Source organism: Pezoporus flaviventris, unplaced genomic scaffold, assembly GCF_033815535.1.
Source record: "Pezoporus flaviventris isolate CSIRO_AGI_PZ_B2104156 unplaced genomic scaffold, CSIRO_AGI_Pfla_v1 ptg000009l, whole genome shotgun sequence".
Lineage (NCBI taxonomy): Eukaryota > Metazoa > Chordata > Aves > Psittaciformes > Psittacidae > Pezoporus > Pezoporus flaviventris.
The window spans coordinates 1,577,804-1,591,557 of NW_026892557.1; the positions used below are offsets into that span (position 1 = coordinate 1,577,804).

A 13,754-nucleotide genomic window follows, 5' to 3' on the forward strand; every position below is an offset into this window, starting at 1 on the left:
TTCAAGAAGCTAAAAAGGCAGAGACTCCTGTGAAGTTCTTAAGCTGGTCCCTTCCCTCCTTAAGCAGAAAGAACTGTGGGCAATTGCTGCCCTCTACAAGTTGTTCTGCACATAGCATATTTTCCACACATGTAGCTGAAATGATGCTATCCTCTCACCTTAATCCCATACCCCATCATTACCAAGATGCACACTGTGCAGGCATCCCTTTGCTGTGCCACTGTCACTGGTTTGAAATCCATAGGACCCTTTCCAAGGGATGTGCTGGGATGCACACAGCAAAGTGCTCCCGATCTTACTGAGCAGGCAAAGAGCTGGGCTGCCAATTCATGCAGCGCAGCCAGCTGACAGCAAAGCAGGCCATAATCTGTAAAAAAAGAATTTGAAGGTGTAGCATGTTTAGACCTCCGAAACACCATATGAACGTAGTTACATCCATTTTTCTCAAGGGGGAAATATCAAGTAACTTTAAGTATTTCCCAACTGTGTGCCAGTGTTCTTGTTTGGTTTTTTTTTTTCCAATGTCACAAAGTGCTGTAGCTTCCATTTTATCTTCAGTGAGAGATCTGGGATCTCTGGGAGTCAAATCACTTAACATTAAAAAAGAGTCTAACCTGACTCCTAGTACTTGAATTTCTTTGCAGGTTTTGTAAAGAACAACTTAAGAGTATCACAACTATTTAAAAACCATCCTAAAAGTCTTCTGACCTGTAGGTTGGTTTGTCTGAAAAGCAAGTAGGGACTGCTTTCAGAACTCTCTTCTGCACAAATACTCACCACAGTATTAGTAATAGAAAATGATGGTACCAGTCCTAGCTGTTATGCTGCCCCACCCAGTTGTTTAACCTGTAAACTGTTAGGAACAGGCAAAGCCATTATTACATGTTGCACAGCCTGAAAGGGTCTTAACCTGCTTTGGCCTGTAACTCCTGCAAGCTTTTAGCTTTCATACATTGTTGTATAGTACTACAACAGAACTCACTTATATCCCAAACTATGACAGTTCAGCCTCTTTTAAAACTGGGATTTAAGGGAATCCCCCCAAAACCCTGTCTCATTGACCTCAGATGGGCCACTTAACTTGACATGACAGTGTTCCTTTAATTACTAGTAAGTGAATTTGTATTGCGCATCATATTTCTCTAAATCAACAGAGTAAAGGGAGTGACAGATTAAGCGAGCACATTTTGCATGAACAACGAATGAAGTCAATGAACACACAGAACTAATAGACAAAACCAGGAAAAAAAAACAATAATCTCAAATTTATCAAAAGGTCAAACACAAGAGAGGTCTGCTTCAGTAAATTATAGAATTCCAAAGGAATACAGCAAACCAAAGGATGTTCTGTAAAGCAGTCACACAACTCTGGCTCCCTGTTCGTGGCCCAATAAAACTGAAATCTGCACAGCAATTGCCCTCCACAGCCTGATGGAATTATTGTCCAGCACCGGGAATCCACAGCAACACATTCAGGGCCTCCCCTGCCCAACTGCAGCTTTATCACACCACTAGGGTTACTGCCTGCACGGGAGGTCACAAAACTGAGTCTCTCTTTCCCTCCTGCTGACAGTGGTAAATTATCCTGACTGATGTTTCGCTGGGGGCTGTAAGTTAGTTTTCTACTGACTCTGGCTGTCTGGAAACCCCCTCTGGATGGATTTACTTTTAGAGAATCATTCAGTGTAGGCCACCACTCCGAACAAACCCAGTGTGGCAGACAGAAGATTTGTACAGTAAACAGGTATAAATCTCGTCTTAAACAATAAAGGCTGGGAAAATGGAAAGCAAAAGTGTGACGGGAGTGTCCCTCCAGTGGACTCCAGTCCCTCATGTCATTTCTGGAAATGAAGGTCCTTCTGAAAAAAGTCACGCTTTTCTACAAATCTCGAGCAGGACCTTTGAGCTTTAAAAGAAAGGAAAAGGGTACTGTGGTATCCCTTGCCTAACAATGTGCTCCTGAAAACAAAGGATGAGCTTTTCAGTGAAAATACCGTTCTTCATTTCAAACAACAATTTCAGGCACAGCAGAATCTTTAAAAAATTCCCATGTATCTTGTTTTCTGTAGGCTTTGATAGGGCAGAAAGAGCATTTACTGCTTCACAAGAAGTGGAGGGAAATGGATTCTCAATGTGCCCAAAGGCTTATTCATAAAAAGTGGATTCTGAGTACTCTAAGTTAGAGTACTAACATTAACTAACATTAGTTCCAACAAGCTCTCTCAAATCTGACAGCACAGTTCTGTAACCTTTTCTCAATTCCCACTCAGGGTTTGTTCACATGGTTAAAGACCACAGGGTTGATACTGTTTAGGCTCCAGCAACTTCTAATTGCAGCAGTTAGCGCTAAAAGTAGTGAAACTTAAGATCTCAATTGCTAAGCTCCTTTCTCAGAAACCTAAATGAAATTCTCTTTAACCACAGGCTACTTACAAGGAAGCTTAACAGAATAGATAAGGTTTAAAAGGAGGCAATGAAACAGAAAGGATCTAGTAATTCTATTGTCTGTCACTGAACGCTAAGCACCTAAATCCAAGCAGCTGAGTAAAGGGTAACTAACTGTCCAGTTTCAATTTCAAAAGTTTTATCCATCATAAGCACACACCACAAATCTTACTGGTTTACTTCCAAGGAAACATAGCAACTGAAGACAAAAAACTTAGGGGAACTAAATATACCCAGAACCAAGTCCCAGTCACAGCTTCAATTTGAGAACCCAACTGATGGCTCAGGAAAGCAAAGATACGTACAAAACTGAATGTGTTCAGCACAGACATACTGACTGATGTGACTTTGTGCCTGTGGATACACACTGTATATAGAAATGTCAAGTGTCTTCTCTGCTCTCCATTTTTTCGTTATCCCTCAATCACCAGAAAATTACACAAAACCAAGAAAAGGATGAACTACGGAAGCAGCAGTATACCACAATCACTTTAAAAAATACGTATTACATGTGCAAGACTAGAGGCTTTTCCTAAGAAATAAAAGAGGCAGAATGAAGGCCCTGAAATAGAAATTACCTCATTTACCAGGCCAACAGACTAGGTCTTACACCATAGCACTAACTTGCTGGACTAACATGGCCAGGCAGTTAACCTGTATCTCAATTAGTTTTTCTGGCAAATGGAGATAACATGGACATGTTCCTTAAACACAATAATGAATGTGTGCAGTGTACCCTATGATGTGCGCATAAAAAGGGGTGTAATAAGTACTCCGGTCATTATCATGACCCTTAAAATTTTGAAGATAAGTTTAACAAAGGGTGGGGAAAAGCTACAAGGGCTCCAGCACATCCCAACAAACTCTACACTAAATGCTTCAGAGGTAGCAGTAATTCTTGTTGCCTTGTACCTTTGAACAGCGTGTTAGAAGGGGAATTAAATGTCCATGTTTCAGTGCAGCAAAAACCAGAAAGAAACAGCAGATGCTAAACATAAAAGAAGAAAAGTTAAATAATCCTGCAAAAGAAATATCCTGGTCTTTATACCATGACCCAGGGATTTTGTAACTTAGTGAGAAACCAAGAGAGCGTTTTACATTTATAACCAGTACTTCTATATTTACAACTAGTACATCTTCCAGGTAACAAGCACCAGCAAGGGAATGAGTATGTTTCGTGGCAGGAAGCAAAAAGTCAAAAAACAAACAACAAACAAGCAGCATGTGGAAAGGCCTCACTTACAAGCTCTGCTTCCTTAGGTTCATCATAGAGGCTCTCATGTGTACAACCTTCATAGCTGCAATTTCAACTGCAGCACATTTGGCAGAAAGCACAGGCCAACGGCAAACATATTCAAGCTCGTGATAACATCTCAAAAGCAGCACAATATGGTTAAAGAGCTAAAAGATGCTGCTAGGGAGAGACAAAGCAAGCGAAAAAGAGAAGTAAAAAAAGATGACATAATTACACTAAAGAGAGAAACTAGACTGAAGAAACAAAGATTCAAGAAAAAAGGGGAATTTCTAATGCTTTAATCTCACAGAAAGGGGATTTGTCCTTTGTAGTTATGCCTTTTGCACAACCCAGGACTTTGAGTGGCTGCAAAAAGACAAACCTATTCCAATTCCACAAGTGTTGAGAGGCTTATCAGAGGTGGCTGCACATACGAGCAGAAAGGGATGCAGCAGTGTTCATTGATAAGCTGGACTCAAGGAGAAGCTGATCCCAGGCTGACGATGACAAACGTGGCTGTAAACAGCAGCAGAGCGAGATGCTGACACTCTGCTAACACAAGGTTACACTTCCCACTATGGAGCTACACGGCAAATTTTAATGGGGCAAGACCGACAGCCAGGGAAATGAGTGTCCGCTCTCTGCTGCAAAAATTACAGCTTCCCCATCCCCCTCCAACTCATTCTCCACTGTCAGTGCTGTTACACAATGACCTCTTATTAGGGAGTGTTTTTCAGTTAGGACGGTTTATTGTAAGGACACTGGATAACTCAAGAGATTAATGGCATGGACACTGAGTCCCTTATCTCCCTTTTGGTAGTTCGAAACATCAGAAGTAGGTTGAAGAAAAAGCAATTAGGAGTGTGACATGAGTTTGGAGGGCTCTATTCTGAAGGCCTCAGTAAGGCCATAAACCCAAAATGCAGGACACAATATGATGCGTCAAACTACATCTGCTACATGATCTTGTAGAACACTGAAGTCCTCCTACAAACAGCTAGAAATCATTGCTTCTCCTGGATTCTGGTTGAAAGCAGCAGACTGCAGGGGTACAAAGGACACAGAAGACGGTGCCACTGAGCACAGAGCAGAAGGTATTAGCACCTGGGAGGATACAGTGCCCATTAGAATCACAAATACTGTATGAATCTGTAATGGCATCCGCTGATACGACACAAGATGTTTAATGCTATTGCTTTTTTATTCTTGTGTGTAACACCACCTGTATGTTCTGAGCAGGTTTCAGTCTTGCAAAGCACTGAGTATTTTCAGTCACCAATTAAGGCAAAAAAGGTGAAAGGGTACAGAGCAGAAGTTGGCCATTAGACTCTTTTCTCCCTCCTCTGGATTCTGTAGGCCTTCTTCAACTGCTTTGCACCAGATCTGAAGTCAGCAATGGTAAGCTGGAGCAAACGTCTTTCCATACAGAGCCATTTGCTGGATTCATGCCACAGTTTGTTCTGGTGTTTCCATAAACATTTTTATGACATGGTCCCATGTGCCCACAAGTCTGCTTCATGGACTGACATCTACTGCATGCATTAGAAGGCAGCATGCATGATCCTGGCTACAGAGAAGCCACAGTAGTGTGGTGTAAGTTAGGTCATCTGGCTCACAGAACTGAACTGCTCATTTAATAAGGCTTCTAAACATACTCAGCTGGAAGTAATAATGATTCCTAAGCAAACGTGACAAAGACTGTGAGAGTTTAATATATGAAAAGAAAGAATAAGGAGAAAGCCTCCACCTTTCAAAGGGCTTTAATTAGCTCACACACTAGACTCACCATTGTGAGAACAAAGTTTATGTTAGAGTTCTTTAAATGTATAAATATTTTTATGTGGTAGAAATATACACATATAAAGAAGGATACACAACTGCTATGTGCTTCCTCTGAGCAATTCTTCAGTTGCACATACAGTAAGAAATTAATTAAATCAAAAGTAATGTTAGGATCTGCCTTGAGAAAGAGAAGAAAGTGTTGACCACTACAGGGTGTGATGATCTGCTGCCTGCTATGACCTTCCTAAGGTGGAGGGGAACAAACCCCCCCAAAAACAAACCACAAAATCCATCAAAAAGCACATGGTGTTAATAATAACTCTAGTTAATCTCACATACAGATGACTATGGGATGGCATAGTGTTACTAAAGAGGTTTTCACTGCAGAGCTTAACACATCTCACGAACATCCCTTTCATTTCATGCATTTTACTGACTCTTCCCAGGTCACAGTCTTTACTCACATCTCTCTCCTGTAAAAATCATCTCCTGTGTTCTCCAGATAAGAGTTACAAGGTAAAAATACTTTGATGTGGCCAGTGCCACACCATTACGGAAAGTACTTAAGTCTTCTCCCTGCAAACAGCTTGTATTCACTATGATCATCAAATGAAAGCCAGAGAAGAATCCCAATTAGAGATTCACAAGTTTAGGACAATAACATGGGCTAAGCATTTTGGCAAGGTTTTGACTGAGTTATAGATGGCTGAAGAGGAAGCAAAAAAAAAAAGAGAAGATTGTGTGTATATATATATATATATATATATATATTAAATATATATATTCTGCAGCTCCAGAGAATAGTGGCTCACTTCCCACCCCTCCATCACCATCAAAAAGAAAACAAAACGGGGTTCTTTTAGTTATCATCACAAAAAAGAAAAAAAAAAGCTCTTTCCAAAACAGTTCTAGAGTGAAAACATTGGATCACATGCAAGGCCAGCTTCCAGACACTTCTAAGCTCACTCTTGATGCATCTGAATATAAAGACAGCTTGAATAAGGCCTCTGAACTGCAGAGGGGGTTTTTATCAGACAATAGCAGTAAGAATCTCAGTTTAAATTATGCTGCACAGGTCTTTCTTCAGACTCTTTACTAAAGAAGCATACTGATCAAGAGCATACATTGCACACCCTTAGGACAAGCAGTCCATGCTCAAGGACAACTCAGTGGCCTAGGTGACCCATTTCTAACCCCAGAAAGGTAGGAGGTTATGGCTACAGGTCAAAGGTCAACAGCAGGGCAACATAAGGCAGTTTACACACCTCTCACAAAGCACCAGCTCCTTAGAAAAGCAAAGCAATGGATGCAAAATAATGCAGCAAAGAGAACAATTCATCTATACTACATTATCAGCAAAAATATACGCTGCTTCTCGAAGAACTTACCAGCGGCTCCCGAGATGCTGCATTTTCAGTCGCAGGGCAGGAGCCAGCCTGTAAAGCAAAAAGAACAGTGAGGTTACATTGCCACCTGATGGACACATTCAGAAATACTTGTCTGTTAAGACCACGCTTCCGAGGAGCAGGATTTAGGCAGACACAATCGCTTCTATCTGTGATTTACTGAAGTCAAAAAGGTCAGAATCACAGAAAAAAAAAAAAAGTTCCAGAAGTTCCCATTTAAAACAACAGAATGCACAGAATCGGCAGAACTTGCTTTAGGGAGCCAGAAGTTAAGACTCAGAGAGGCTGCTGAGAGATGTCATGAAAGAAATGCTCACCTTAACTCAAACTCTGAAATACATGGGGCAATGAACAAACAGCATCGAACTGGGAACCCTCCGCTAAATTCTTTACTGCAGCACTTTTCACACTGCATGGTGTAAGACACAGCACTTTAACCATTCATGAAATGAGGATAATCATTTTCCTGTCTCAAAAGGACCTGATGGGTACTTGACATCCACAAAGAATTCTGCAATACTAAAGGGAAGAAATGCTGCAGAAGCCTGAAGTATTGAGGTGGCTGCAAAAGTATGTCACTCTGATTCCATGGCTCACTTTTCCTCTTTAGAAGAACTAAACTTAATTTTGACACCAAGCTTCTCCCATTTCCATGATCCAGTAATGCACCCTTTCTGTTCTGCTCTATTCTTCTAAGGATTTCCAAATTACTGTGATTTAACTAAACCTCAAACATGTCAGCAACATCACTACCATCCTTCTTTCCCACACATAAGTAAAAAGACACAGTTTAGGGCAGATGCTGAACACCCTTCCTTGCACACTAGGAAAGGCTGGTACACAGGAGAAAAGGAAACTGTGATTAAAGCAGGTCAGCAAACCAAAGACTGGACTAGACTTCAGATTCAGGAGCTTCCATTCTCCAGGCTCACACGCAGTTTTGTTTGTATGCATCAAGAAGAGGCACAACACTTTGGCATAGTCCCAAGTTTTACAGAATTACTCGAGAGCTTTTCTTCACTGCCAAAAAAAAAAAAAAAAGTAGTTTGATCTTCTTTGTGTAAGTGGCATGTATCAGCTCTCCCCAGGTAGAGACACCTAAGTTTTACCGTAATATAAACTTAGCTTGGTCAACCATCTGCTTTCAAATGGGATTCACCTGATGTTAAGATGGTCTAAACCACACTGCCTTCACTGTGGGCTTTTTTATCTTAGGAGAGATGACACATACTGGTCACCTCAGTGGTAAAACACCTGCAGTTTGATTAGTAATGGAATCAAGTTTTGGGGCTCAGTTAGATAAAAGGGATTCTAGTCATTGAGTATAGGGAAAGATAAAACTTCCAAGAGATACCATCAAGGTCCTTAAGTGACTTCCTGTCCTCCAGTTCTATTCATCACTTTTACATTAACACGCTACACCTTCAGAGTATCTCAATACTTTTTATTCCCCATCTACAAAACACTCAAAAAATATAGATAAAAATAAGGATTTACCACAAGAGGGTGCCAGAAACTCAAATATAGTGCAGCTCAGCTGCTTCCTGACCTAAGCATCATCACCAGGGCCCAGCTACATCTCACAGCTGGGCTCTTTAGTCTGCTTATGTGCAGTCATCATCATTTTTGTTACCTCACTATATAGCTGCAAACATTTTAGTCACTAAGAATTCACTTGACATAAGCACTGCAAATATCAGCTTTAACACCTCCCTGGAAGTCACACTGCCCACTCTATCCGCAGTGGAGAAGTGCTATGTGACGCCAAGATCAGGGCAGTTCTCTCTTCTACCCTGTCATTAGCTTCCCATTTTTCTATGCAGAGTATTTCTGCTTTCCCATCTTTTATAGCTGGATGAAAGAAAACTAATGAACAGTCTCAAGATCCACCCACTCCTCCAAATATATGGAAAACATATGGGAATCAACACAAGAACATAGCTTGCACGATTTATTAATAAGTTAACAAAACCTGGTTTGGGTGTGGATAAACTTACTTGGTGCATATGATCTATTTTATTAAATCCCAGGACTAACACAGGTCTCTCACCCTAGCTAATACTCTAAAATACTAGGGTCTGATTCACCAAATTCATCAAATTCAGTTAGCACAGGGTCAGAACTGCTTAGAAGAGGCAGACAGAGCAGCACAGATAAATTCTGTTGAATACTTCAATCAAGTATCTATAACTGTTAACTACTATTTCATGGAACTGTTCCACCAAGCCATTTGCAGTTTTTATTAAGAATATACATGTTTCACTCTTCTGTAGCACGTTTCAAGGAAAATCCAAAGAATTTTAAGTAGTTAGGCTGACTTTAAAAAGAGAGAACCTACAGATGTGTGATGCAAACAGCAGTATCACAAAGGCAGAAAGAAGGAAAAACCACCACAGAATTCATATCCTCAGAAAATTCCCAGAGCATCTCAAGTACCAGAGCTTGTATGTTTTGCCCTAAGGAGCTGCACCAGTGTTCATAGACATAGACAATAAACATTGCACATAAAATCTGGTCAACCTGGGAAACTGACCAAAGAAGGATTTCAAATGAAGCCCAGGGTACTGTGAGAAACGTGTTAGATTGACAGGTAAGAGTCTGGATCCTGAAGACAAATACTCAGAAATTCTGGTATGTGCTTGCACATAACCCAATGACATATGAGTCATATTTATGGTACTTTGGCTGCATTGTCCAAAGCTACCAATATTCTAAATGAGATCTGCATTTTCCTTCTAGCAAGGTTTCCAAGTACAAGGCATAGTGTAACAGCAAAGTCTTATAAAGTAGGGGACAGTAACCCCCCAGAACACATGAGCTCCAAGGTAAGTCAGGGAGGATTCTATCCTGTCCATGCAAGGACCGTCTAATATCCTGTATTTAATGAAACAATGGACATCATAGTCCAGAGAGTATTTAACTTCACCATAAAAACCAACCTTTCAGGCAGAGAATCCAGAACCTACAAGCAAGTGGCGAGGAAATTTTACCTATATACTAACAATGCAACTAAGGAATTCAGTCTCCAGACCAACAAATCAGGTGTCTTTCAACATCTCTGAAATTTGCTTGAACTACTTCCTTACGTGAAGAAAAAAATGCTGCTACATGGTAGACTCAATACAAAGTGGGAATATCAAAGCTTTAGAAAGAAAATAAGTAGGATTTGGGCTTTAGTACTCTGCTTGCTTCCCTACTAAACCACATAAGAGAACATCACCAAGTATAACAGATGTTAGAACACCAGTGCGTTCTGCTCACTTTGTCATCTCTCATTTCTCAGCCTCTTGTATTAAATTACTATGCAATCTGGTTTTAGCATAGTGAGCCTTCCAGTGTCATAAAACAAACAACAGAATCCCACATCCAGAATGCACTCTGCTTATCTGACCTCCATGACTGTACTACCAGTCTGGTACCAACTCAATGGTTCAGCCATTGACTTTAACAATTTCAAGCTTTTTAGGACTCCAAGACCAGCTACATCCTGACTTCCAGGCTACGGAATTCTGCACCTCTACACATAACTGCACAGATAATTAGGTATCATTTTGTGTCCCAAACTAAGCAGCTTGGAAAAATTTAGACATATTTATCTAAACCCACACCACCACCGCCAACTAATGTTAAAGAATTTCAATTTCTCTCACAGTTGGAGTTAGGGCTAAATGGAATGCCAGAGGACTGGGCTGCTGGCTGAGCCAAGCCTCGCCACATACACTGTCCAAGCATTCAGCATCAAAGAAATACTGACACCCATGAAAAATTGGCTATTCTGCTTCACAGGCTATACCATTTTCTTGCTTTTCCCTTTCTTTTACTATAAGGGATAGCACAGAGTGATCGGTTCTTTCTTTCTGTATATTTTATAGTAAAGACATCCCTAAAGACCCAAGGAACATGATTTCTAAACAAAAATGAGTATTTTAAAATCTCTGGTATAAGTGTTTATTGCCTAATTCTATCTATATAAATGATTTAATTTGAGCTGCAACACTCCCCCTCTCCCCACACTGCTTGAGGCAATATATTAATCCATGAGAATGAGAAAATTAAGCTCAGGAAAACAGATAATAAGCCAAAAGATATCTGACACTCCCTTTTAGCATCTAAACTAACTAGATTTGTAATAGGAAACACGATAGGACCCAAACATAAACATGTTAAGCAAGGCAGTGCCACTACTCATAGCCTTATGTTGAATGCTGGACAGCAAATAAACATCTTCAGTGGTAAAAAGTAAACATTTTTTAATTCTCTAAATATTTAGTGTGCAACAGGGACAACTTTTTATGCACACTGCTAACGGTGTCAAAACTGCAGTGGTTGCATGAGAGTGGCACTTAGATTTTGCTAGACTAATAAAGACATTTTCATTGGTTTTATTCCAAAATTGTCCCCTTAAGACTTCATCTGCTGTGCTACACATTTTCAATGACACCTTTTCTTTCTGGCCAAAGCTGCAAAACTCTCTCAAATCCCATCCAAGCCAAGAGAATGTGAGAGCACTGAAGCTTCCCAACCAGAGTCCTGGATGAGGAATGTGCAACCAGTGTAAGACATATACTAGGTGGTGAGGATGCAAGCATCTGTCATAAGCAGGCACCAACAGCCCTGGACAGACAGAACCTCCCCCTGTCTGCACACAACCTGGGGAAGGAGGAAAGGTAATACCTAAGCATGGCTGCTCCTGGGGCGTGTGGAGGGGATAAATAGTGTGGTTTGCTTTGGCTGAACTGGAGCATTACCTTCACACACCTGAAGCAAGGCAGACTACCAGAGCTGCCCTTCAAACAAACTGCCACCAATGAAGTCATGACAGGAACCAAAAGGGGTGCAATTAATTTGCCAGCACTTTTACATACAGTGTGACAGAATCCAGCAGAAGAGGTGTTAACTGACCCCTGTCACCCAGAGAGGCTTCAAACCACTTCCCACCTCATCACAGCCCTCATAAAATAGTCCCTGAGGTGAAAAGTTAACTTTGTAGCCCAGGTATCCTACCTTACCTCAAACTCTTCCTGATTTGGAAAGCAGCACAAGTATGTTCTATGTTCACTATGTTCTTCACAGACTCTTAACTCTCCCTGCTACACACAGTAAGAGTTACCATTCCCATTTTTCGCTATGGAGACAGTGACTGAGTGACTTTCTTTATGCCCTTAATTTTCAAAGCCCAGGGAATGCTCTGGCTGCATTCATAAGGCTCATTAAAAAGCACAACTTTTCAACTTTCAATCATCAAGCCTTATTTTGAGATTAAAAACCCCACTGAACAAATGTATTTTTTAGAAGGGTGCAACAGGAGGCTGCTATATCCAACTGAAGAGAACCTGAATGCTTTCCAGGCAACCAGGTTTGCCAATTAACCATATTTCCTTCTCAGAAACCTCTAGGCAGCTGCCTTGTAGACTGCTCAAGTGGCTTATGGGTTGTTTCAGAATTCCCCATGCTGAAAGCAGTCACTGGAAGCATGAGGAATGGACTATAATGGAATGGACCTCAAACTACGACTGATGAAAGCACACAGCCAATACAAAACTGCCTGGCAAGCCTGCTATGAGTGTGGTAACTTGGCCCAGGAAGAGATTTGTGCTGGCTAGGGTATAAATTTAATGTAACTCACTTCAGTTTAGTTCAACCACGTTCTCTACAAACTCAGCCTCTTCAGCCCAAAATGAAAGGATCAAAAGAGAGGTTCACAGTGATTTAGTCAAATACGGCTGGATTTGAACAACTGGACATAAAAGCAGGCTTTGCTCTATTTTCTTCCCTGTTGCTGGAGCAGCCAGACCTTTCATCTCCCGCTGGCTGCAGGGGGGTCCTGTGCAGCCCCCTGAAGGGTTTTACAAACCCCACTGGTATGATAGACACAGGAGTCTGTTTGCGACACTGGTGCGATGAGAGCGCCGACACTAACTCTGAGGCAGGCAGAGTTCACAATGAAACGCAAGTTACGCTCACAGTGAGCAAGCCAGCAGGTGACTGGGAATCTACACTGCATACAGCTGCACCCTCCTTCCCTGGGGCTCCCCCATTCACTTCAGGTGACGCTTAAAAAATATCTTAAGCTTTTAATACATTTCCTGAGCACACACTCAACCCAGCGAACTTACATTTCTCTTTCACCCTCCCCATTCAGTTTTGGACAATGCTTGTACTACATCCATCACTGCTCTGCCCTTTTATGCTGTTGGTTCAAGGCTCTTTTTCCCTCACAGTTCTAAGGCAGAGACAACGGTTTGGTCTAACTGGCACTCTACAGAACACAGCTGACACATCAATCGCTTTCTCTCCGACTATGCTTTTTCTGTGTTTTTTTTTCTCCCTGTTCAAGTGCTTTATTGCGTTTCAGAGACCCTAAACCGAAACGGGCCTGGCCTGCCCAATTCTTCCCCTCAGAGCCGCCCTCGCTGCCCGGCGCAGCCTGCCCCGCATCACCTCACGCTGCCGCACAGGGCAGGACGCCAAGCCACAGAACCGACCTGGCAGGACGCGCAGCTCCGCCGGTGCCACCGGTGACCGCATGGCCGGGAGCCGCACACCCGCTAAAGCGGAGGCGGGCCGGGGCACCGCTTCCCCCCCGCGCCTCGGGGGCTGCGCTCTGCGGCGAGGACGGGTCCATGGCGCCGGGGCTGAGGCGGCGCGAGCCGCCCCCTCACGAGTGACCGTTACGACAGGTGCGGGGGCGGTGGTTGGCGGCCAGGGCGCGCGCGCCCCCCACACCGCGGGGCGCGGCGGCACCGGGAGGCTCGGGGCGGTGGGAACAGAGCCGCGCCGGTCTCCCCTCCTCACCCGTTCCCCCGTGGCGCTGCGGCGGCGCCCCCGTCCCACCCCGTCCGTCTGCTCCCCGCCGACCACTGCCCGAGCAGAGCGGGCCGAACGCC

At 42.6% G+C, this 13,754-nt stretch overlaps 1 protein-coding gene across 1 annotated transcript in view; it reads right to left on the reverse strand.

Annotated features, from left to right (window-relative positions):
• PEX14 (peroxisomal biogenesis factor 14) overlaps window positions 1-13,754 on the reverse strand; it is a 76,249-nt gene that overhangs the window by 62,401 nt on the left and 94 nt on the right. The window contains exon 2 of the mRNA XM_061450117.1: window positions 6,850-6,897. Within this exon, the coding sequence (XP_061306101.1) occupies window positions 6,850-6,897 (48 nt within the window). The remainder of the gene's footprint in view (window positions 1-6,849; window positions 6,898-13,754) is intronic.